The 23,206-nt window shown below is 32.4% G+C and overlaps 1 protein-coding gene across 6 annotated transcripts in view; it reads left to right on the top strand.

Moving 5' to 3' along the window:
- Positions 1 to 23,206, top strand: part of ANKRD17 (ankyrin repeat domain 17) — a 139,109-nt gene that overhangs the window by 73,153 nt on the left and 42,750 nt on the right. For 3 of the 6 annotated variants that reach the window (XM_039845414.1, XM_039845416.1, XM_039845417.1), the window contains exons 7-16: positions 1,719 to 1,813; positions 3,672 to 3,909; positions 5,242 to 5,433; positions 6,317 to 6,426; positions 7,878 to 7,965; positions 9,418 to 9,545; positions 9,801 to 9,944; positions 10,333 to 10,435; positions 11,904 to 12,656; positions 16,910 to 17,058. In XM_039845414.1, coding sequence (XP_039701348.1) covers positions 1,719 to 1,813; positions 3,672 to 3,909; positions 5,242 to 5,433; positions 6,317 to 6,426; positions 7,878 to 7,965; positions 9,418 to 9,545; positions 9,801 to 9,944; positions 10,333 to 10,435; positions 11,904 to 12,656; positions 16,910 to 17,058 — 2,000 coding nt within the window. The remainder of the gene's footprint in view (positions 1 to 1,718; positions 1,814 to 3,671; positions 3,910 to 5,241; positions 5,434 to 6,316; positions 6,427 to 7,877; positions 7,966 to 9,417; positions 9,546 to 9,800; positions 9,945 to 10,332; positions 10,436 to 11,903; positions 12,657 to 16,909; positions 17,059 to 23,206) is intronic. The other 3 variants (XM_039845415.1, XM_039845419.1, XM_039845420.1) reach the window with 3 other exon arrangements.

Genomic DNA, 23,206 nt, shown 5'->3' with positions numbered 1-23,206 from the left:
AGTAACAAATTCTTGACTGAGGTATCAAGAAAAGGCTCTTGCAAGGTGAGTACAAAATTTAAGGAGACACTCAATATTGAATCTTCACTTACACAAACTTATGAGTGTGAGTGAATACCTTCTTAAATTTTGCACTCCTAACTTTGATTGCCTCACCCTAGTCTTGGCCTCAGTGTTGTTTCATTCTATTTCCAAGTGGCCAAGGTTGTGTGAGGTCTTTTGGAATAATTTCCTTTAAAAAACATGGCTAAAATAATGCTTAGATACATAAGTGACTAAAATTTAAGTTAAATGCGAAAATATGTATTTAAAGTGTTCTTGATTATCTGGTGTTAACAGATTTTCAGATTAAGGGTGATTAGTTAGCACAGCTGAGGTGCCTAGTTCTCCAGTTCTGTTTGGTAATTAGGCAGAGGCTGGTCTTCTTTGGGAAGATGAGAATTAAGCCTCGAGAAGAATTAAGCCTCACCAAGGCAGGCGGATTGGGTGGTTCTCTCCCCTTTTCACAAATATTTTTGAACCTGGAACTGCCTGTATTTTACTACTGAGTCCCAGCTAGCCAGAAGAGCATTGAGATGGGGCTCCATATAACTACTATCTGTCTCTTTGCGTGTAGCCCCACTTTCCAAAAGGGGCATCTGAGGTTGGGGTCTGCAGGCTTTAACTAAAAGCCGAATATAGAACAGCTGGTGGAGAACATCTTTACTCTTGTCAAGGACCCATGAACCTTCTCCCTTTCCTTTCTTTCTGGTGAGGTCTCCTAGGACATAGGTTAATAAGCGGAGCTGGGGAAGGGATAGAACTCAGACCGAGACTGAACATTGATGTGGATCTTTGAGAAAGGAGAATGATAGAGAGGAAAGGGAGAGTGGAGGGTGGAGGGTAGGTGTTTAGCAAAAACAAAATATGGCAGATGCTGCACTTATTCACTAAAGTTAGTTTTAATTGTTTATTTCTGATTCTACCATTCACTCCCCCCTAGTCTCAGTTGATTGACAACTGAGTACCCCTCATTCCAAATAAAATCGAGAAAAAAATTAATTTTTTAAATTGTTCTTTGCATAGTATCTGAAATTCTTTCTAAAACATAATGTGTCGTCTTTGTCTACTCATAAGGTGTCTTTATCTGAACTGAAGCATATGGTTTATTTGAAACTACATAAATATATGTGTGTGTGTGTATGAATGTTTATATCTAAATAAATAAATATAGACTAAATGGTGTTGTTTCAAGAATGTTTTTAATATATGCAGTTCTCAACTTACAAGCAGATTGTTCCTAAAAAGTTTGAGTTAGCTATTGAAACTTAAAACATATTTCTTCGTAGAAATAGCTTCAGTGATTATAATCATCCCAGGCTAGTAGTTCATGAAGGCAAATTTATTCTACACCATAAGTAAAATAACTATAACATGCCTGAACTCTTATAAGGTTGTAGAGAGGATATTCTGGGTGTTGGATTTTAATGGCGTCTTTGTTCATCTGTAGCAAGGATTCTAGTAGCAACAGTTTCTAGGGCAACAGGGTAAGGAGTAGAATAGCAAAGGTCACTTGTGTAAGTTGTGTTCAACAGTTGAGGGTGGCTTATAGCTGACTTCAATATTATGCTTATAGATTTAATTGTGCTATAATTAAATATAACTTCAAAATGTTGGAATTTTTCTTATATTTTTTGGAATAAGATATCTTAAAGTAATCTTATACACTTTTGGTTTAGGACACCTAGAGATGGTGCGATTTCTTTTGGAAGCAGGCGCAGATCAAGAGCATAAAACAGATGAAATGCACACTGCTCTAATGGAGGCTTGCATGGTAAGATTATTGAAATATATACATACATATAAATATATTTATATATTAGGTAGGAAAGATAGTATACAACGAATGTCTTTTCCTTGAGTTCAAAGATTGTTTATTATAGACTTATTGTAGACCAGAACCTCAGCTATCTGAATTATCAGTAGTTTTCAGGGCCAGTTGTACAATAATAACTTCTATTAGAGGTACTTTCTGAGGCTTTACAGCACAGTCTTCATCTTCTTAGTCTCACATAAGTGTACTGGTGTTACGTAGTTGCACAAAAAGTAGCTTTTTAGAAGGTTGATCAAGGATATTAAAGAAGAGACTATAATCCACAGTACTCACATATTAATTACTAAGCATAATATATTCATTAAACCAATAATTTTATTTATCAGAACTTTGAAATTAGACTATTATTTGTGTTACCTAATTCTCCCTCTATCATGGTCTTTTTTGAGCCCTGAATTCCTTTTGTAAGAACTCATTTTTTTTTTTTAGAAAGCGTACCTGGGAATAGTTAATAATAATGCTCTTAAACGTTGTATCTCAGTCTTTGATTGGTGGCACAGAAATGGGTCAGAGTAACATTATAGACAGATTCATGAGAAAAAGATGCCAAAGAAAGAAGGCCCCAAATGAATTTGAAGTTTCTTAACTTCCCTTTGGAGAATGAGTAAAAGGATGTTAAATTTTAATTACTAATTTAAAAAAAAATACTATGTAGCTATTTAAGGCTTGAGTTGTCTTTGTTTTCCTTATGGTCATGCCAGTATTTGCTTTAGTAAATTATTTTTTTAAACAAATATAAGTTTTCTTTGAAAGTTTTGAGTTCCCCATCTCTGGGGTTGTTTCGAGGATTAAATGAGATAATACGTGTAAAACACATCACTGATATTCCATGATAAGGAATTTAAAACATCCTTGCCACTCCCGCTAGAGTAACAACCTTTAAGTATATTAAGAAATTAAAATTAAAATGGAGTATTTTATAGACAAAACCAGCATGCATTGGAAGTGTTATAAGTAAATGAAAGATAGTAGGGGCCAGACATTTGGAAGCTTGCTAAGAGATTGAGGTTTTTAACTTTAAAGGAAATGTAGGAGTTGACTACGCGGGAGAAAATTCTGAGCTGGAGGAACATCAGAATAACCATAGTAATAAGACATTAAAATGGTATAGTATGAGAAGTATGGAGGCAAAATGGGTATGACATGTTAAAAAGAAAATCAGATGCCTGTTGTGTGAGGTAATTTATAGAAGGAAAAAAGTAATATCAAAGGAAAGAAAGGAGGGAAAATGGAGCCTTGGAGTTGCCAGTAGTTAGGAAGCTGTGGTAAAGGAGACAAGATAATAAGAGTACTTCTGTTTTCTTTTTTTTTTTAATTTTCATTGGCATTTGAATGTTGAACAGCAAAGGAAATACCATGTACATGTTGTGTTTTCCTTCCCTTAACATATCATGCACAGTTTCCCCACTCCTTCAAAAATGATTTCATTTTTCTTTTTCTACCTAATCAAGCTTTCTTGTTCTTACGGTTTCTACAAAAAATCTAACTTTTGCTTTCTAAATTTTATCTTTTAAGCATTTAAGCTTATATCGTGTGCAGTGTCGATGTTGGTTAACAAGCTTCTTGATTGAAGACATTTTTCTACATGTTTTATATTCTCAATCTCCATTTCCTACTGTATACTACAGAAATATAGAAAAGTCTTAATACTTATGACCCAGCTGTTAAGCATATGTTTATTAATTCTCATTCGAGTGGAGATCAGTAAACTTCACTGTATAATAATTGAGAAATCTTTATATTTTAAAAGACTTTTTTTAATGGTGCTGATCTAATTTTTTAATTGCATTATAATTAGGATGGCCATGTTGAAGTAGCTAGGTTACTTCTTGACAGTGGTGCCCAAGTGAACATGCCTGCTGATTCATTTGAGTCACCATTGACTTTGGCTGCATGTGGTGGGCATGTGGAACTTGCGGCTTTACTTATTGAAAGAGGAGCTAGCCTGGAAGAGGTCAATGATGAAGGTTATACACCATTGATGGAAGCAGCTCGTGAAGGACATGAAGAAATGGTGGCATTACTTCTAGGCCAAGGTAACCATTCCAATCAAGACACTAAAATACAAATGTGTAAAATGTAAGATTATAATTGTATAAAATTAAATTCAATATTTCATATTTCTAGTGGATTTGTGATGAGATGTTGTCACAAAACTAATGATAAAGTGTTTGCTTGGACAATTGCTTCCATACTGCACTAAATAAAATCAAATAGACTCCTTTATCATAGAACTTTCAGAGCCATTAAGTGCTATGTGATTAAAAACAGCACTGGAAGTGGGGTGGTAGAGTTGTAGGTTGTGTAGGAGCATATATGAGATTCAACATTTCTCAAGCTACTATGTTGATTGAGAGAATTTCTTTTGGGGCAGAATACCTAGTAATAAATATTTGATATATCTAGTATTTCATGAAACATAGTACAGGAAATTCTGCTATAGGGACTAACTTGATAAAAATGTAAGAATAAGAATGCACATATAAGAAGCTGTTGAGCTCAGTACATATGGAATTCTCTTTTGGGAAAAATGAAAGCGTTGCTTTACTGTGTTAAGATGCCTTAAATTTAGAAGTAATCTCCCACCTCTGTTCATATTTGTAGTCTAATTTTTATATCTCTTTTAGAATAAAGATTTTGTTTGGACAGATTTAAGAGGAATGGCGTGTTTTAATAAAACCTTTTTATTAAGAGGTAATAGTGACTAGAATTTTAGCATAGATTTGGGACAGACTCCAAATCACAACTGCACTTCTTGCCAATTTTATAACTTCAGACATGTTTCTAATCTTTTGTGCTTCAATTTTGTTATCTGTGTGGTTGTTATGAGAATTAATATATATAAAGTTTTAGAACACTGTCATATAGTACCTGTTAAGTATTAGCTATGTTGGTAATGGTGACAATGATAATGTTGTGACCTCGAGCAAATTAATTAACCTCAATTTCCCTAGCTGTCAAATGGAGCTGATAGCAACAGGCTTTTAATATTGCCTGGGAAGTATCAATAGCATATTAAACATTAACTATTATTATTAACATCATCAGTATCTTTATTATCATTATTTTTGAATCTTTATAATGAGGGAAAGTAATTTATTTATTTTTTTTCTAAGTCCTTTTATCACCCGACTTGTACCTTCTGGCTTAGTAAATCTTAATCCAGCTGTGTACATCAAGTATGGACTAGTGGATATGACTTTGATAGTTTATTTTTAACTACTCCCCTGAGTAGAGGAGAGGCAAATTATTATTTAGTAATGTAAGTGTTCATTTTTGAAGTATAATGTCTTAGGAAACAATCATGTTTTGCTTATCTCTGAAATAAGTTGATGACTTTCTCTCAATAATTAGAATCTTTATTTTAGGAGCAAATATCAATGCACAGACAGAAGAAACTCAAGAAACTGCCTTGACTCTGGCTTGCTGTGGAGGCTTTCTGGAGGTGGCAGACTTCTTAATTAAGGCAGGAGCTGATATAGAACTAGGGTGTTCTACCCCTTTAATGGAAGCTGCTCAAGAGGGTCATTTGGAGTTAGTTAAATACTTATTAGCTGCAGGTAGGCATTTTTGTATTTGGGAGAAGTTTTTTATATGATTTATTTAAGTTAAAATGTTATAATGCAAATAATTTTTTCTGGTATTAAGATATATTGAATGTATGTGAAAAAATGATGTGATAAAATTTGTGTGTATTCCGAATAAATGATTTATCTTACTGCTGTTTTTTTTAATTCAAATTATTGGGGTGACATTGGTTAATAAAATCAGATAGGTTTCAAATGTACAATTCAGTAATATGCCATTTGTGTGTTGCATTGTGTGTTCACCACCCAAAATTAATTCCTCCCTTCACCAAATATTTAACCTATCCCTGTTTACCTTCACCCTTACCCCCACCCTCTGGTAACCACTATTCGTTGTCTGTGTCCATGAGTCTCTGTTTGTCATGTTTGTTTGTTGCTTTCAGTATTATATCCCACATATGAGTGAAATATAGTTCTCAACTTTTTCAGTCTGACTTATTTCACTTAGCATGATAATCTCAAGATCCATCCATGTTGTCACAAATGGCAGTATTTCATCTTTTCTTATGGCTGAGTAATATTCCATTGTATATATGTACCACATCTTCGTTATCTAATCATCTATCGAAGGCAACTTTGGTTGTTTCCATGTCTTGGCCGCTGTGAATAATGCTTACCTTATTACTGTTTGAAGTATCTAGAGCTTTAATTTCAAGCAGTGATCTATTTCTGCTTTTGGTTTTTCTTTTTTGATTTTAAAGATGCCGACAATATTCTCCAATTCTAGATTGCTAGAAATGGATAAGGCTATTTTGTCTAATTTGAAGATATCTGGCTTATCTAGAAGAAATTTCTATGTCCATCATTAATGTCTTATTTTTTTATTAAGTCTGTGTATCATTTAATACTATTGCAGGAGCTAATGTTCATGCTACAACAGCAACAGGGGATACAGCACTAACATATGCCTGTGAAAATGGTCATACTGATGTAGCAGATGTCTTACTTCAGGCAGGAGCAGATCTGGTAAGCTATGTCACTTTTTAAATCCTAATATTTAAAACTAATACAAGAAATTAATTTAAAATTAATTGGAGATTATAGACAAAGGTATTTCTTTAATTCCAATTTTATGTTGGCCTTTTTACCTTTCTTTATCTCATTTAGTCTAGTTTTTCTTTTCTACACAGTTTGGCATCCATTAGTATTTTCCTTATTAGCAGGACTTTCAGATGTACTACCCCTGTCCCCTACCAAAAAAATGAAAATTTTGTGTTAGATATGTTAATACAAAATTATTTTCTCTTAAGTATTTAACCATTTTTAGAAACTTTTCAGATTTGGTGTAAAAAGGCAAATATAGCTTAGACACATTTCACTGTAGCTTAGGAAATAAGTTGTACCTATACTGTTCAGAGCATTATTAAATAATAAAGGAGTTAAAAAGATTAAATATTTAATAATCTTTTCCTTCAACATTTAATTTAGTAAGAAGGATAAAATACTCAGGTCATCATAAGGAAGATTATAAAGAGATGTCATAGGGAAAATACAGAGAGTAAGCAAGATCAGAAGAGGTAAAGACATCATCTGGGATACTACATTTTGTGCTGTGTAAGGTTTAGAAAGATACTTATGGCAATGTTGTGACAAAAGAGATATTCTAGTTGGAAGAATAGTATAGTATGAGTATAGCCTAAGAGGTAGGGAAGTGTAAAGCAAATGTGCATGGGGAAAATAGTCTTCCAGTTTAGCTTGTGAGAGAGTAGGAGGGACACATGAAAAGATAGGTTTTAACTAAAACGTGTAAACACTTATATGTCTATGGGACTGAGATCAATAAGCAAATGTGTTTTCCTGAAGAAGTTCATAGATTCTAACAAATTCATATGCAGGCAGAAACAGGCACCTCCATTACTTAGTCAATTAATTTATCTTGCCTTATTTATGAAAGTGGAGGATTGAATTAGATTACTATTGTGGTCTCTTTCAGCTCTGCATGCGTTGGTACAACTATTGAAGTGCTTATGACACACATGATATTCTAGTTAGCTGTGCGTATATTTCTTATTAGATTTTGAACTTCTTCAGCTTAGGGAACTATATTTCTGGTGTTTACTACAGTAGCTGTGAAACATAATGCTAATAATGTTGATTGCTTTGAGAGGCCTGTGCTAAAGTACCACTCACTGTTCAAGTTCCACAATCCTTTTTGTGGAGAGAGAAGGAAAAATTATCCAGATGGATTTAGGTGAGGGTGTCACAATGACATGACTGTAACTCCAATTCTTAAATTATTTTTGTAGAACTTATTTCTAATTTGAGATTTCTTAAATTTAAATGTATTCCTTTATTTGCTTCAAAGCATGATATTTAGATTCAGAAATTAGTCCAATTCTTTTTCTTTTGATGTTCATGAAAAAGAGTAATTGTTCACTGACAATTAAATATCAATTAAGTCTGTGTTTTTTAAACAGGAGCATGAATCTGAAGGTGGAAGAACTCCTTTAATGAAAGCTGCGAGAGCTGGTCATGTTTGTACTGTTCAGTTCTTAATTAGTAAAGGTAGGTTTATGTAAAAGAAGGTTTGGTTTTTTTTTTAAATCAAAGATATCTATCTCTTGCACTCAAGTATTTAGAGATTGAGGGGTAAAGGACATTTTTTTGATATCACTTGGTGGAGGGACAGCTGCAGAGATTTTGTAAGTGGGTAGATGATAAACATCCTGCGGTATATAGAATAGTTCCAAAACTATGAACAGCCGTCATAACTGATTACCACCCTAGTCAAGAAACATTTATATAAACAAAAATTTCTCTATATAAAACTTTGAGGGTTTAGATTACTTAGTCTGTTCTGTTCGTGTAATAATATATCTTGAAATTGGATTTTTATAATATTTATCCCACTGAGTAACTTGAGGGCAAGTAACTTTTCTCCTTTATATTTCCTGGGGCCTAAATTTTCCTTTTTTGTAAAATGGGGAGAAGTGGTGGTCATAATTATAGCACAAAAAATTTTCAAAATTGAAATGTGACAAATATGCCAAAATACATAGAGGATTTTCATTCATGGTTAGTAATTCTACTTTAAATACCAAAGACTTTAATGATAAATTGGCATCTGATTACTTCCTTTAAATTATTTCTTAGGTGTTTGCTACATAAGTTCAAATGTATAGAAAGACTGTATATAATTAAAAAGGCAGTTGTGCCATTTCCTTCTTAGAAAAAACAGTTAAAGAAATGTCCAGTTTGTAATTGTTTATAGGTAAAGAAAATAAATGAGAAACATCTTACTGGTCAAATTATTTTAGGGAATTTGAATACTTACTTGTGATGTATATTTATATAACAGTATTCTAAAAAATGGAATTATGAATAGAATTATTTACATAATCACTGTCTCCTCTTTAGTTAATTTTAATTATCCTGAGTCCAGTTTCTTTTGTTATTTTATTTTCATTTTTCACATTGCCTAGCACAGTGCTCCAAATCTGGGATCAGTTCATATCAAAGAGTAAATATACTTGTTTTCATTCTTAGATATTCCCTTTGAAAAAAGATAATACTATTACTTTCTATTCTGTGTTCGTTCTCTACATATTTAGCCTGTAGAGGGCAGTGTGGTTTATTTTCATTGGTTTTTAGTCATGTTTTTTGCTTAGTAACTTAAAATGTAGGTAAAATTTCATTTTACTTTTTAAAAAGTGATTATATTAGGAATGGTATATGCTTTTATTCTTTTACTGGCACATGCTGAACTATTTATAGATGATAATTTCATATAATTTATCATGTCTGGGATTTGCTTTATAACAATTCAGGGTGGTAAGAGGAGAATTGATGTGAGTATATGTGAAACAAAATTGGCTGTGCATTTATAATCATTGAATCTGGATGATGGCTCTGTGGGGCTTCATTATACTATTCTCTATTTTTTATGATTTTGAAATTTATCATGATTTAAGACACAGTGCTCTATTAACATGATTTTTCATGCTTTGTCTCTTTCAGGAGCGAATGTGAATAGAACTACAGCTAATAATGACCATACTGTACTGTCCCTGGCTTGTGCAGGGGGTCATCTGGCCGTGGTGGAACTACTTTTGGCTCATGGGGCAGATCCTACTCACCGTTTAAAAGTATGTAACTCAAATGTTTCAGGTAGCATTGTGATTAATTCTTCATTCTTGGATATTATAAGATATCATCTCTCAGTTCCATTTATAATAGCATTATAAGTGTATTCGTTTTCTCCTGTTTTATTAGAGGAAAGTGTTCTTTATTAAACCTAAGATTTTAATGTGTCTGGAGCCTGTTGTCTTTATCTTCCCTAATTGTTCTGTAGGTTAACTTTTTTTTAAAAAAATTTTTCCCTTCCATATTCACTCTTTTAGGATGGCTCGACTATGTTGATAGAAGCAGCAAAAGGTGGCCATACAAGTGTTGTTTGCTATCTTTTGGACTATCCTAATAACTTGCTCTCAGCGCCTCCACCAGATGTCACTCAGTTAACCCCCCCATCCCACGATTTAAATAGGGTAAGATTGAAAACTAAAGCATTTTATATTATATCTCCTTTATTTCTCTCTGGCTCATAGTTTCAGTTTAAACTAGATGTTTTTTGTTCTATTACGTAATTCTCTTTATAGACATGCACTTGATATGGTTAACGAACATCTAATATAATATTCAGATTCTAGATTGATAGAATTTTGCCTTGTCCTCTTATTTGAATTCAAAGTCCATTACAAAAATATCATGGAAAGTAATTGAGTGCCAACATATTTTAAGTAAATATATCATAAAGAGTAATGCTACATTAAAAATATTTTAAATAAGTCTTAGTAACTTATTCTTCATTTAAAGCATATTATCTAATGGAACGTGTAGAAAAAGTAGAAATATAATTAGTTTCTTTCGTCTTAGGCTCCTCGTGTACCAGTTCAAGCACTGCCTATGGTTGTCCCACCTCAGGAGCCTGACAAACCACCTGCCAATGTTGCCACTACTCTTCCCATCAGGAATAAAGGTCAGTTATACTTCTAAAGACTGTTTCTAACATGTTGTCCAGGTAAAAATGATAAAATTACAAAAACCTAGCCTTTTAAAATTATTTTTCCACAAAAAATGAATTTTACTAAGTTGGCATAATTAAAGATTTTTTTCACCAATGAAAACATATGTTATTGGGAGAGAAGATAGTTAATTAGCACTAATTTGTGCTAGAATTAGAAGTATTAGCAGGAGAAATTCAGATGCTCATCTTTGATGCAGTTCTGATTATCTATGATTTCCTCTAATAACTAGCATTTCTATTCATGTTGAAATGTGAGGCTGGGTAACATTTTTTGTAAATTACTTAAATTTCTGTAATGATATGAGGCATAAATAACAAATTAGATCAAACTTAAAATTTATTTTATAGTATCTGGTTTAATATATATATTATATCTGGGATACCTTTTCTCAACCAATAATTCAAAGTTAACTTCAGATATGCTTGTTTCTCTAGAATTCTGAGGTCCATATTTATTTGATTTGTGGATGTTACACCATGCATGTTCATAAGTTATGTCCCACAACATTACAGCTACTAGTTTGACTCAGTTTTTCTTTTTTAAAAGTTTCACCTGAGGAACCAATCTGTTTTTAATTTTTTGGTTTTTGGCTACCTGTATTATTTTACCAACAAGAATACTAAGTATTTCCACCAGCTCTTTCCAGTCACTACTAACAACATAGAGTCTTGGCACCTTTTTCAGTTGGTATAGCAAACAGCTGAGTGCTGTACCTGTAGCCAGATGTGTTTATTCATCTGGCTGTCAGAAGATACAGTGGATGGAGTAGTCCAGCATCTTTTCTTCCAGGGAAACTGAATCCCAATTCTCTCCTTGCCAGGTAGCTGTGTGAATATCTGAATTTATATCTTGCCTTTATCAGTCTTAAAGATGGTAGGCCCCACCAAAGACATATATATTAGTTGAATTTTAATATCCTGGTACTTCTCAGTGGTTTGGGTACTCTTTGTGTGTATGTGTGTGTGTTTAAAAGGCACAGACTATTATTAATTGTGGAAAAACCTTGACTTAGAGGTCTAAGTTTTCCCTACATCTGAATAATTTAGTAGTATTATTCTGTTCTTTTGGTAAGTTTTACATCTTTATGACCAGATGAAGTATCTACACATAGCCTTAGATTTTACTTTAATTGCACCACTTGGATATCACAAATCTGCATCCCTCTATTATCTAATTTTAGCCATGTGATATTTTAAAAATTCTGAAATTTCCCAAAGATTACTCTATGCACATAAAATACATACATTTTATATTTATGATAAGAAGGTGAATTTGTTTTAAACTCCTTAACAGTGCATTCTCACCTTCTGTGGCTATGATAACTTGGTGCATAACTGTTGGCACTAAACCTCCCAACAGTAACTCTGTAATGAGGATGCCATTCATGTGCACTTCTGAGGGGGTTTCTTTTTCACACAGCTGCTTCTAAACAAAAGTCCAGCAGCCATTTGCCAGCAAACAGCCAGGATGTACAGGGTTACATCACCAATCAGTCTCCAGAGAGCATTGTAGAAGAGGCTCAGGGAAAGTTAACAGAACTGGAACAGAGGATAAAAGAAGCCATAGAAAAGAATGCACAGCTGCAGTCCTTGGAACTGGCTCACGCTGACCAACTTACCAAGGAGAAGATAGAGGAGCTGAACAAAACAAGGGAAGAACAAATTCAGAAGAAACAAAAGATTTTGGAGGAACTACAGAAAGTAGAACGAGAGTTACAACTGAAAACGCAGCAGCAGCTAAAAAAGCAGTATCTAGAGGTTAAAGCTCAAAGAATTCAACTTCAGCAGCAGCAGCAACAGTCTTGCCAACATCTGGGACTACTAACTCCTGTTGGGGTTGGAGAACAGCTTTCGGAAGGAGACTATGCACGATTACAGCAAGTGGATCCCATTTTGCTTAAAGATGAACCCCAGCAGACTGCTGCTCAGATGGGTTTTGCACCAATCCAGCCTCTGGCCATGCCTCAAGCTTTGCCTCTGGCGGCAGGTCCCTTACCTCCAGGGTCCATCGCAAATCTTACAGAACTGCAAGGAGTGATAGTTGGACAGCCAGTACTGGGCCAAGCACAGTTGGCAGGGCTGGGGCAAGGAATTCTGACAGAAACACAACAAGGGTTAATGGTAGCCAGCCCTGCTCAGACCCTCAATGACACGCTGGATGACATCATGGCAGGTGGGTTTATATTGTTATGAGCAGGTATCAAATATGATTTGCTTAAGGCGAGTAAGAGTGTGCCAGAAGTTTTTGCTATACCCAACTTGAGAACTATTTTTGGACTCTTGACCCATGTATATTTTTTTTAAATGTTAGTTCAATCTCAGAAGTTCTCAGATGGTTACAGGTCAAATTAAAGATTAGCTCATTCAATACAAGTGACTGAAACTTTCTGGCTTAGCTGGGTAGGCTGGGAATCTAGGTTTTATAGTAGTGGTGGTGATGTCTAATTTTTTTGTTTTTGTTTTTGTTTTTTCTCTTTAAGTTAATGTAAGAATACTAAGATTGAATTTTGGCTTTTTTGCTTCTGTATTCACACCAATAAACTGGGAAATTGATAGTTGAAATGCAAAACTAGTAGGACATCAGAAAGCTTATTTCTGAACAGAAATACTTTATATCCTAATGGATCAGACTTCAGACCTGATGGATTAAAAAAAAAACAAACAAACTTAAACACTTTTACAACAATAATAAAGTACCAGACCAAATAGGGTTTGCTTATACTGTATGTCAGTGATTTTATCCCCTGTGAATGTTAATGTGTAGTCTCTTTCTAATTGTACTATGGGAAGGTGCGGTCCCCTGTCAGTATCATAAATGACATCTCTTTAAATGTATAGTCAGAGGAATTTTATTCCATTATAACTAGTTTCATTGGCTAGAAGAAATATTTTAGAAGGTTGTTTTAATGGTTTTAGTTTTTGGTACTTATTTTTCACGAGTTCTGTAACAAAGTAGTGCAGTGAGATTTTATAGGATTATAAGCTGTAAGAATGTATACTGAAAAGGAGAATTTTCTTTATTAAAAAAATTTGAAAATGAAGGACAAGAAGAAAAAGGGAATAAATAGTTCTCTTTTTTTACTTTTTGGTCTTTACTTAAAAGATAATTGAATTTTTCTAATTTTGAAACTTTTAGTAGCATTATATATTATGAGGTGTTATATGTCATTTAGCTTTATCTTTTAAAAGACTAAAACTAAATTGTATAGTGTTGAGATATTTAGCTGACATTCAGAAACTGAGAAACCAGCAGAGATAGATTTTTTATACTTAAAAATTGCTCTAAAGTTTCCCAGCCCTCTTTTAATATCACCTCAACAGTAATATGTGGAATGAAAGTCTCTGCTACTCTTATAGGTTGCAATAACTACCTTGGAAAAAATACTATTAATCGTTAGTAAGAAATGTAAAGATTCTCATCGATTCTTTATAGTTATAAAATTTTTCTAGATTTGAAGATCACTGCTAATCACCATTAGCTGGTTATAATAATTAGTAATACAATTTATTAGTAAGACATTAGATATCTTATGAAAATTGAAGCACAGTAGCCAGAAACTACAAATTGATAATTACTTCCATGGCCATTAATTGAGGTCATAATGATATTCTTTCTCTTATGTCAATTGAATTACAAAGAATGTGTAGAGTTAAGTGTTATTTATTCAATTAAATGAAGAATGGGCATTCCATATCATTGAATTTTAAAAATTTTTTTGACATGCTGTCAGAATCTAGCTGTCAGAAGCAACAATGATTTGCCAGTTATATAGATTTTATGCTGATTAGAGTTGTCAGAGGTTTGTAAACTAGTTTTTCTGTTGATTGATTGATCAAACATGAACAATTAAATTCTTCTTATGTGTTCCAGGTGTTTTCATACAAAAAAGTTTTTTAAGTATATAACTTTTCAGGAAATATGACATCTGTCATATTATAAAAATACTTTACCTCTTTATTATGCTCATTTGTATGGGGAAAGGAGAGATGGCCAGAAGGAAGAACAGGATTAAAAACATTCAGCTACCTATTGCAACCCATTCCTGTCATCATGCATTTGCACATGCATAAACATACATATACTCATGCACTCACTTCCACAATATTTCTTTAAACTTTTTCTGTGATAGTACTTGTTCTTTCTGTTGATTAATGACTGTTTTCATTTTTTTCTTTGGGTTTTTAAATATCTTACAATCTCATTAGGCTCCGTCTTCCCTCCTTCAGCATAAACTCTGTTCTTTATCTGTTAGTTCCCATTTATTAGACTGCTCTTATAAGGTTCAGTATCTTTTTCTATAGTACTTGGCTGGCTAAAATCTTGTTTTCCTTGTTCTCCATGCTTACCAAAGCAAAATCAGTTCCCTGTTTATCCAGCCTTAACACCTTGCTTTTGCTGTGCTCTCAAGTTCTCTCTTTCCCTACCTGATGTTAAATCATTTCTGAGCATCTGCTCTCCCTCTCTCAAATCTAACCCAGAATGAAGTCCCATATGTAAGGATTTGTAGCAGAGTTCCTTCAGGTATCTACATATTTATAGTTTTTACTTTTAATTGTAGAAAATGGATGAGTGACAGGCAGTTATTTAGTATTAGTAAACCAGTTCATAGGTGCCCCTAAAGGAATTGAAATGAGGGAATTGATTTTTCCTCTCTCTTTTTAGATGAGGTGGTAAGAACAACCAGTTTGACCAAAAATTAAAAAAACTAGTTTTAGTAAGTTCTTTAAAAGAACTTACTCCAGTTGAAATGTAAATTATAATTTAATCATTTAACAGTAAAGCTTAATCTTATTTAGTATCATGAAATAAAAATCAATTCTTTGGGCAGATTGCTGGTCATTTTATTTAAGCTAATCTTTGTGTTTAGCATTTTCATTTGAGAAAAGCCAATTACAGGAGAATATGGAATCTATTTTAAGAGCCATAAATTTTATATGAGTTTGAAATTTATAGATAGAATATGTACATTTAAATTACCTTGATCTTTTTATTAATATGCAAATTAACAATATGGAGTAATAATATCAAGGTTATTAGGTGATCAGTTTAATAATATATTAGTACATGCCCTTTTCTATTGACCTGGATCCCTAAGGATTCAAACAAGTGTTTTGTTTTGTTTTGTTTTGTTTTGTTTCCTCCTTTGTTTTCCCTTTGGCTTTTAAGTGGACTTAAAAATGTATGATTATAGAATGTGTGTTGCTATAATGTATAGTGTATGTTTGTGCCTGAACTAAGGATTTCATGTAAAATAGATTTCTTAATTGATAATCATGTTTATAATTGTTATAATAAGGTCAATTTTAGTTTTGTTCTTGGCAGGGTCATAACCTGTTTTGCCTGGTTTCAGATCCAGTTCTGAATCATGATTGTTTTCTGTCTAATGTAGTTGATAACTACGTTGGTAGCACACATCTGCACTGCTATTGACCATTCAAATATTAATGCCCAGATTTTAGTGCTATAGCATTTTTAGTAGGGGAAAAAGGATTGGTGTTCACATAACAACTCCAGAAATGAGTTGATGAGGGAATAAAGTAGCCTCAACTGCCACTACCGTTGTAGTTCTCCCATCTCAAGTACTGACCTAATTAGTCCCTCTTAATTTGCATATTTTGGTGAAAATAATATCATGGCAAAATTATACTTAGAAGAACTAATAATAATCTGTAGTTGAAAGATGATTATGTGCTTACATTTATTTCTACTCTAATTTTTAAATTTTGTCCTCATAAGTCAGTGTGATTGCTGGATTGATTGGTGGACATTTTAACCTTCCCCCTTCCCCCAAGAATAATTTCTACATGTGAGAACTATATTTCTGTGTGAGGATCAAATTTTTATATTTGACTATGCTGTCATACTGAGGGCTACAATTCAGAATAATATTATTATCCCTCTGTCTGTTGTTAGTAAAATAGTAGGAGATGTTTTAAATGATTGGATAGCAAGGTTCTCCCCAAACAGTTATATTACTTTCATTAATTTTAGAATATAAGGTGTGAAATTGGCAGGTAAAAATCATTTTTCTCCTTCTGAACTTGACTATTTTACCTGTTATTCCTTTTCCGATTAAGAAGATATAGTGGAAAACTATCCATTTGCATTTATGTTTAATTTTAATTCATAAAAATATTTTTATTTTCAGGGCTATTTTGAATTAAGGTTTTATGATTACATATCATAAGAGGAGAATTTGTTTTTCAGATGAATTTTTATTTGTAAAGTGGATTACTCAATATGCATTATTATAATTTTGGACTATTGTTCAAAGTCAGAAATAACCAGGAAAATGAGTTATTAGTGCTATGATAGCCTACCTATAGACACTTTGTGTTTAAAAAAGTCTTTAAATATTTTCATTGTTTCTTACTTTTACCTAACAATGTTTCATCCTTATTAAGTGCAGTTATTTTGTTCAACAGCAGTCAGTGGAAGAGCATCTGCAATGTCAAACACTCCTACCCACAGTATCGCTGCTTCCATTTCCCAACCTCAGACTCCAACTCCAAGTCCCATCATCTCTCCTTCAGCCATGCTTCCTATCTACCCTGCCATTGATATTGATGCACAGGTAAGCTCCAAATTCAGGAGTGATAGATTTTAACTAGAATTATGTCATCATTAAAAACATTAATTAGTGATTTAAATCATCTTAGACTGCTTGGTCTCTAGGCAGAGACCTGAGCCATAATTATAAACAAATTGGAATCTACATTTTTAAAAATCAAATACCAAATATAGATTATTACTAATAATTATGTGATGGTCTGGTTTCCAAGTTCATCAAATAACCTTTTTAAAACAAACTTTAGAAGAGGATATAAAAAGAAATAACTTATTTAAGATTAGCATGTATTTTCTTCTAATCTTAAATTAGAAGATAATGCTTTAAAATTCATAATGGAATGCATGTAAAAGATTCGTCCGTTTATGTGTATCATATGTACTCAATTGCATTTATATTGTCTTTGAAAATTCTGATCTTGCCAACTGAAATGTGTAGTTTGTCTGTATTTGTAACACTGTTAAGTAAAAATAATAACAAAACCCAATTTTTTAAAAATTAGTTTACTGTGAAATCTCAGAGTAAAGTAAGATTGGAGAGGATAGGATAGCTTGTGTTTTCTCCTGAAGAAATGCTAAGAGGGCTAGCTTAGAAGACTGCTGGATGGGTTAAGGGTATATGGCTGTCTTCAGGACCGAGAAATATTTGGAGTTTATAGTTTTATATTTTGATTCACACCTAGCAGGTATAGGTGTGTAACAGTTTTATAAATGATCAGTTCTTTATAAACCTGAATTTCAGGGAGTGTGTGTGTATTAAGGACATTAAGGGCATGTACTCATAACCTGTTGAAAATATAGCTTCCCTTTCATTAAAATGTTTCTTGATAATACTGTGAAAAAGGAATTTTATTTTCATTCTTGCTTGTTTCTCAAATGTTTATCGTTTTATATGTACTAATTTTTTTTTTTTTGAGTTCTTAAGATTAGGAACTGTTGGTAAGATTAGAACTATTCTAATCTTCAGATCACAGATTGAAGTAGCTACTCTTAAATACCCATTTCCCTGATGAAGAAACTGAGGCTAAAACTTCATTTTGCTATGATATGGTTGGAGCTAGGGGTCAGACTTAGGTCAGTTTGACTTCAAAGCCACTCACTCTTCTTAACTACAGTATTACACAGCTTTCTTAAAAAAGTATGAGACATTCATTTGGTGGACTACGAATTGGATTTAACTTGGTATTAAATTTGCATTATTTTCCTCCACTCTTTTTTGTTCTGATGCTGTTATATTTTCTAGTGTTCGTGGGATCAAGAATTGATCCACAAGCAAAAGTAAAAACTTCGCTAAAATGTAAAAGGATTTCTTTAAAAAAAAAAAACTTTTAAATAAAACAGCCACAGGAAATGTTCCTCCATGTATGATCATGATTTTATTGAATTTGAAATTATTGTGACAGTGAAATTTTACCTGATTACACCACTCAGCTAACCATCACTGCATTATAAATTAATCTCTGAGAAATTACACATAAATACTTTTTAAAAGGTTTTCTTTCAATTAGAGTTGACATTAAATATTTAAAAAGGCTTTTTTAATTTCGAAAAATAACTACATTTTAAATTAATAGACGTGCTTATGTAAAAAGATTTGATCGTGGCTCCTTTAAAATCTGCTCCTTCTTTATGTAGTCTCTATACTGAAGTTTTTCAGTTGGGTTAGCCTAACCTGAATTACACTAATTTTCATAGAGTTTACTGTAATTGTTTAGTTAGACATTAGAAAATTCTGCTTTGGAAAACATGCAAAATAAATATTCAGAAATAATTGTTCACCATTTTTTCCTTTAATTTTTGATGTTAGTTTTTTTTATAACTTACTAGTTTTTATGATACCAAGCAGGTACTTTAAAAGGTAAAAATAAAGATCTTTTTGTACTCAGTGCATCTGAAGTTTTTTCTAGATCCTAAAATAAAATTTTTTTGAGATTTTACATAGTGGATATTTTGGTTTACGTGTGATAGTACTGTGCCATATAGGCAAGTAATGTGATATAAAAAATTAATCCAGAATTCTTCCTGTTTTGAAAGATCGAACATTCTGTAATAATCGGGTCCTTCATTTGTGTTTATTTAAGGTCTTGACATGCACATTTTTAACACTTTGTAGATACTTCTTCAATTTAATCTTTATAATGAGCCCATGAAGTAGCTACTGTTATTATTCACATTTTACATGTGAGGAAAGTGAGACTTAGGAGATATTAACTACCTTGCCCAATATTTTATTTATGGTAGAGCCAACTTTCAAAACCTCCAGTGCTCTGATTCTCGAATCTATGCTTTTAACTACTGCACAGTGCTGCCTGTTTTTCAGTTTTTATCTTAGGTATGAACATTGAATTTGAAGTATATTAACCTGGTAAATTAGATTATAGAAAATGAGTTCACCACTTAGATGGCAAACGATCATGTCATCTTTCCATCTTTTAGAATCTTTCCTTGGGGACACTACATATTTACATCAAATATTCATTTAACAAAAACAAAAGAAATGTTGATTTTTTTAAAAAAGTGTATAACTACCCTTTTTAAAAATGCTAATTGTTCATTAAATGATCATACCTTAAACTCTTTTAAATGATTATTATACTCAGGAACTAATATTTTAACAAGGATTAGCAGGAATCATGTTTAATTTCTGGACCTCGAATGATGCTGAAGATAAGAGTTTACATTCTTTATATGATTCCTCAAATCTTATTATGATATATAACTAGAAATCACCTTTGGTGTGCAGGTGTGTGCTATGGGCTCTCCTCTCATGTAATGGTTTTATTGAATCAAGTCTGGATATTTCAGAACTTTTAAGAGTAATACCACATACTGTGCTGTTACCAAAATTTATTTTAGGAAATATCAATAAATGATACTTGGAAAGAATTATTTGGGACTATTTTACAATACCTTTTGATAGCATAGCACTAATATTTTTTATAACTTGAATGATATAAAAAAACTTATACATGGGTATTGTAGATATAGAAATTAGGAATTATGTAGAGATTTTTAAGAATTACTGGCTTTAAATGAAATAATAAATCTGGTTGAAGGTTAGAGTTGAACACCACTGAATTAAATATTTTCTGTATATTATTATGTGAAATTTTGATTAATAGCCACTAAAAGTGAGAAAGAACCGGTTGTTCTGTTTGTAGCTTGTAAAAATGTGTTCCAGCCCCCCTCCCTTTTTTCTTATCTCATGTTTTTCATAGATTGCTGGACTGCTTGTTATTTTTATACTCAAACTTTGAAAGGCTTTCCTTGAACTTGGAATAACTTTTTCTAGTACATTTCAAAAAAAAATTAAGAACAATAAATACTTCCTTATGCAAGTTTCTGTTTTTCCAGTTAGTAATTAACATATATCCATTTTTATCTTTTAAAGAGAGTAGACATTAAATTTAACTCAAGACTGAAACTGTAAAGTATGTAAGAGTATTTTTACCTTCAATGGTATAAATATCATTTGGATATTTTTCTCTTTTCCTGATGGTGATGGTTTTACAGTACAGAGAAGTTTCATTGCAGTGATTTAATGAGAGAAATTAAGGAGACCTTGAAAAATCAGTTAATAGTGATGTGTAATATGCTGCCGTTAAAGCATTCTACTTGCTTATACACACTCTTTTAAACAGGTTATTTACCATTTTACTGATTATTCTTACTTATTGAATGCCCTAAAGTGCTATCTTTTTTAATCTTACCCCTGACATGATTAGAGAATGAGATGTTTGGGATTATGAAGGTTGTGGAGGTCTAAATAAATTCAGCCCTTTAAATTCTAATAGTTTCCAAAGTCTTTAGATGTAAATGTTTTTAATAGATATAAATCTTTTATTGCAAACAATTCAGGTATGTTTTTCACTTGCATTCCTGCTCATTAAAAGTTGCCTTTTCCTTTAATATTACATTTGTCTTATGATTTCTTTTTGTTTTTTTTTTTTCGTTCTCACAAAATTGAATAGTCATATTGATATTTATAGAATATTGTTATATTGAATATAATTTTATCATTTTTTATAAACCAGAATTATAGTACAGAAATGTATATTTTATGGTATCGTGGGCTAAATGGAAATTTTCTTTAGAATGTAAACCTGGATGAGCTCTTAACAAAGCTCTAATAAGCATCTTTTCAGGTTTCTTTTAGATATATGACAAAGAATGTGACCTGATAACCTGTACAGTATGACTTTAGTGGTACTTTGCCTTCCAGAAAGTCCTTAGCTATATTGTTATTTCCTTGATTAGCAGTATCTAAAATACCTATGTTTTTACTGTACCTTATTGGCCATTGTTAATTTTAACCCATACTTCTACTTCAGTTATTTTGTTTCTTGATATATTGCAAATCAGGATTTTTTTTTTACCATTTTGGGGGTGGGCACTTCTGTATTTGTGATGGGTGGTGGGAGAGTGGAAGCCTCAGTCCAGAATCTTTAAATTCTTTCATTTTTGTCTTAAAAAGATTATCATCAGATGTTAGTTGATGTAATTTCCCCTTAGTGCAGAAGTACAATGAAGTTATCCACTCTTAAGTTCCCCAGGTATATGACCAGCCATTCTCTCAGTTTTAAATACTTTTTCTTCAATTCTTAATAATACGTTATTTCTATTTCTCTCATAGTTTGAAGCTAAATTTGCCTTGCATAGTAATCGGTAAGCTCCTAGTGAACAGGGACTATATTTACTTATTTTCGTCAACCCTAGAGTACCTAGAAGAGTACTTTGAATATAAAAGGTTGAATTGGTGTTTTATAGTGTGGGGAAAAATCAGTATTTTACTGATCCACTAAAATTTTTTATGCTTATCTTTTTCGAATTTTGTTTGTGTCTTCATTCTCTATTTAAGATTGGCACCAGTTTTCCTAAATTACTCTTCAACCCCCTGAAGACGTTTAGAAACCTCATAAACTTTATTATAAAGTTGACTCCTACTGATTGTCTATACACTAAGAATACAGAAGACAGATAGGCTTAACTTTGTATTGACCTCAGTCAGCTGTGCCTTAGGACTGTTCCTGTGATGTAATGGAAGAGCAGAATTTTGTTATCCAAGATCTTCTTGGTTTTTTAACCATTTATTAGCTTGTGTGACCATAAGAAGGTAATTTCTCTGAGCCTTTGTTTCCTTTTCTCTGAAATCAGAAATAATTCTTTCTTTGTAAACATGAAATGAAGATCAAATATTGAAGACAGTCAAAGCTGTCACTCATTTAAGTATTCATGTCTTTTGTGGCCATCCCTGATCTCTACAGTCAGTAGTGTTGCTCTCTGCCAGCCTCTTATGCAGAGCCGTTTTTGCGGTCTCCCTCTTCATCACTGACTAGTGGGCTTTTTCTTATTTCTTGACGACTGATTTTGCCTTTTGTCTCTTGTTAATTCATTTTTTTATAATAGAGTTGGTTTTTAGAGCTGTCAACCTTCTGGGAGAATATGCCTTTCCGTTTTATATTTAACACATAAATAAAAAAGCTCTTTGTTTCATTAGTAATAGTCTTTAAATGTGTGACCCTATTGCCATTATGCAACTTAACTATTATTTACTGTTTTCTAACAAAGCATCACGTATAGGTGGAGAACGTAAACATGAATAAGACATGTTTATTAGCTTCCAGGAATTTATAGTCCTCTGAGGGTGATAGACACATAACCAGCATTAGCATAAGAGAAGACTGATTTTAAGTGCTGTAATAGAGGTGCATATATAAAAATGAGGTAAGATGGCTTAGAACAGTGTTGTGCATTAGAAAAATAATATAAGACATGTAATTTTAAAATTTTCTAGTAGCCACATTTAAAAAAAGCAAAAAATGATATAGGCGGAATGGCTTTTAAGAATATATTTTACTTAACTTAATATATTCATAATATTATTGTTTAAACATAAAATTTAAAAAAATTGAATTATTTTACATTTTTATTTTATATTAAAAGTCTTCAAAATTCAGCATATATGTTACACTTATAGCTAGAGTGATCAAATAAATCATTCTGGTTTTCCTGGGACTCTCCTGATTTTAGCACCAAAAGTCTCATCCCAGAAACTCCATCAGTTTGGGCCTGAGATGGTTTGTCACTCTTTTAGAATATATCTCTCAAATTGGACTTCATTAGAAATACTTGATTTGCACTTAGGTTTGTTTTGA

Source organism: Pteropus medius, unplaced genomic scaffold (genome assembly GCF_902729225.1).
Source record: "Pteropus medius unplaced genomic scaffold, Ma_sr-lr_union100, whole genome shotgun sequence".
Classification (NCBI taxonomy): Eukaryota; Metazoa; Chordata; class Mammalia; order Chiroptera; family Pteropodidae; genus Pteropus; species Pteropus medius.
The sequence above is the reverse complement of the archived record's forward strand: the minus strand, read 5'-3'. Positions and strand labels throughout refer to the sequence as shown.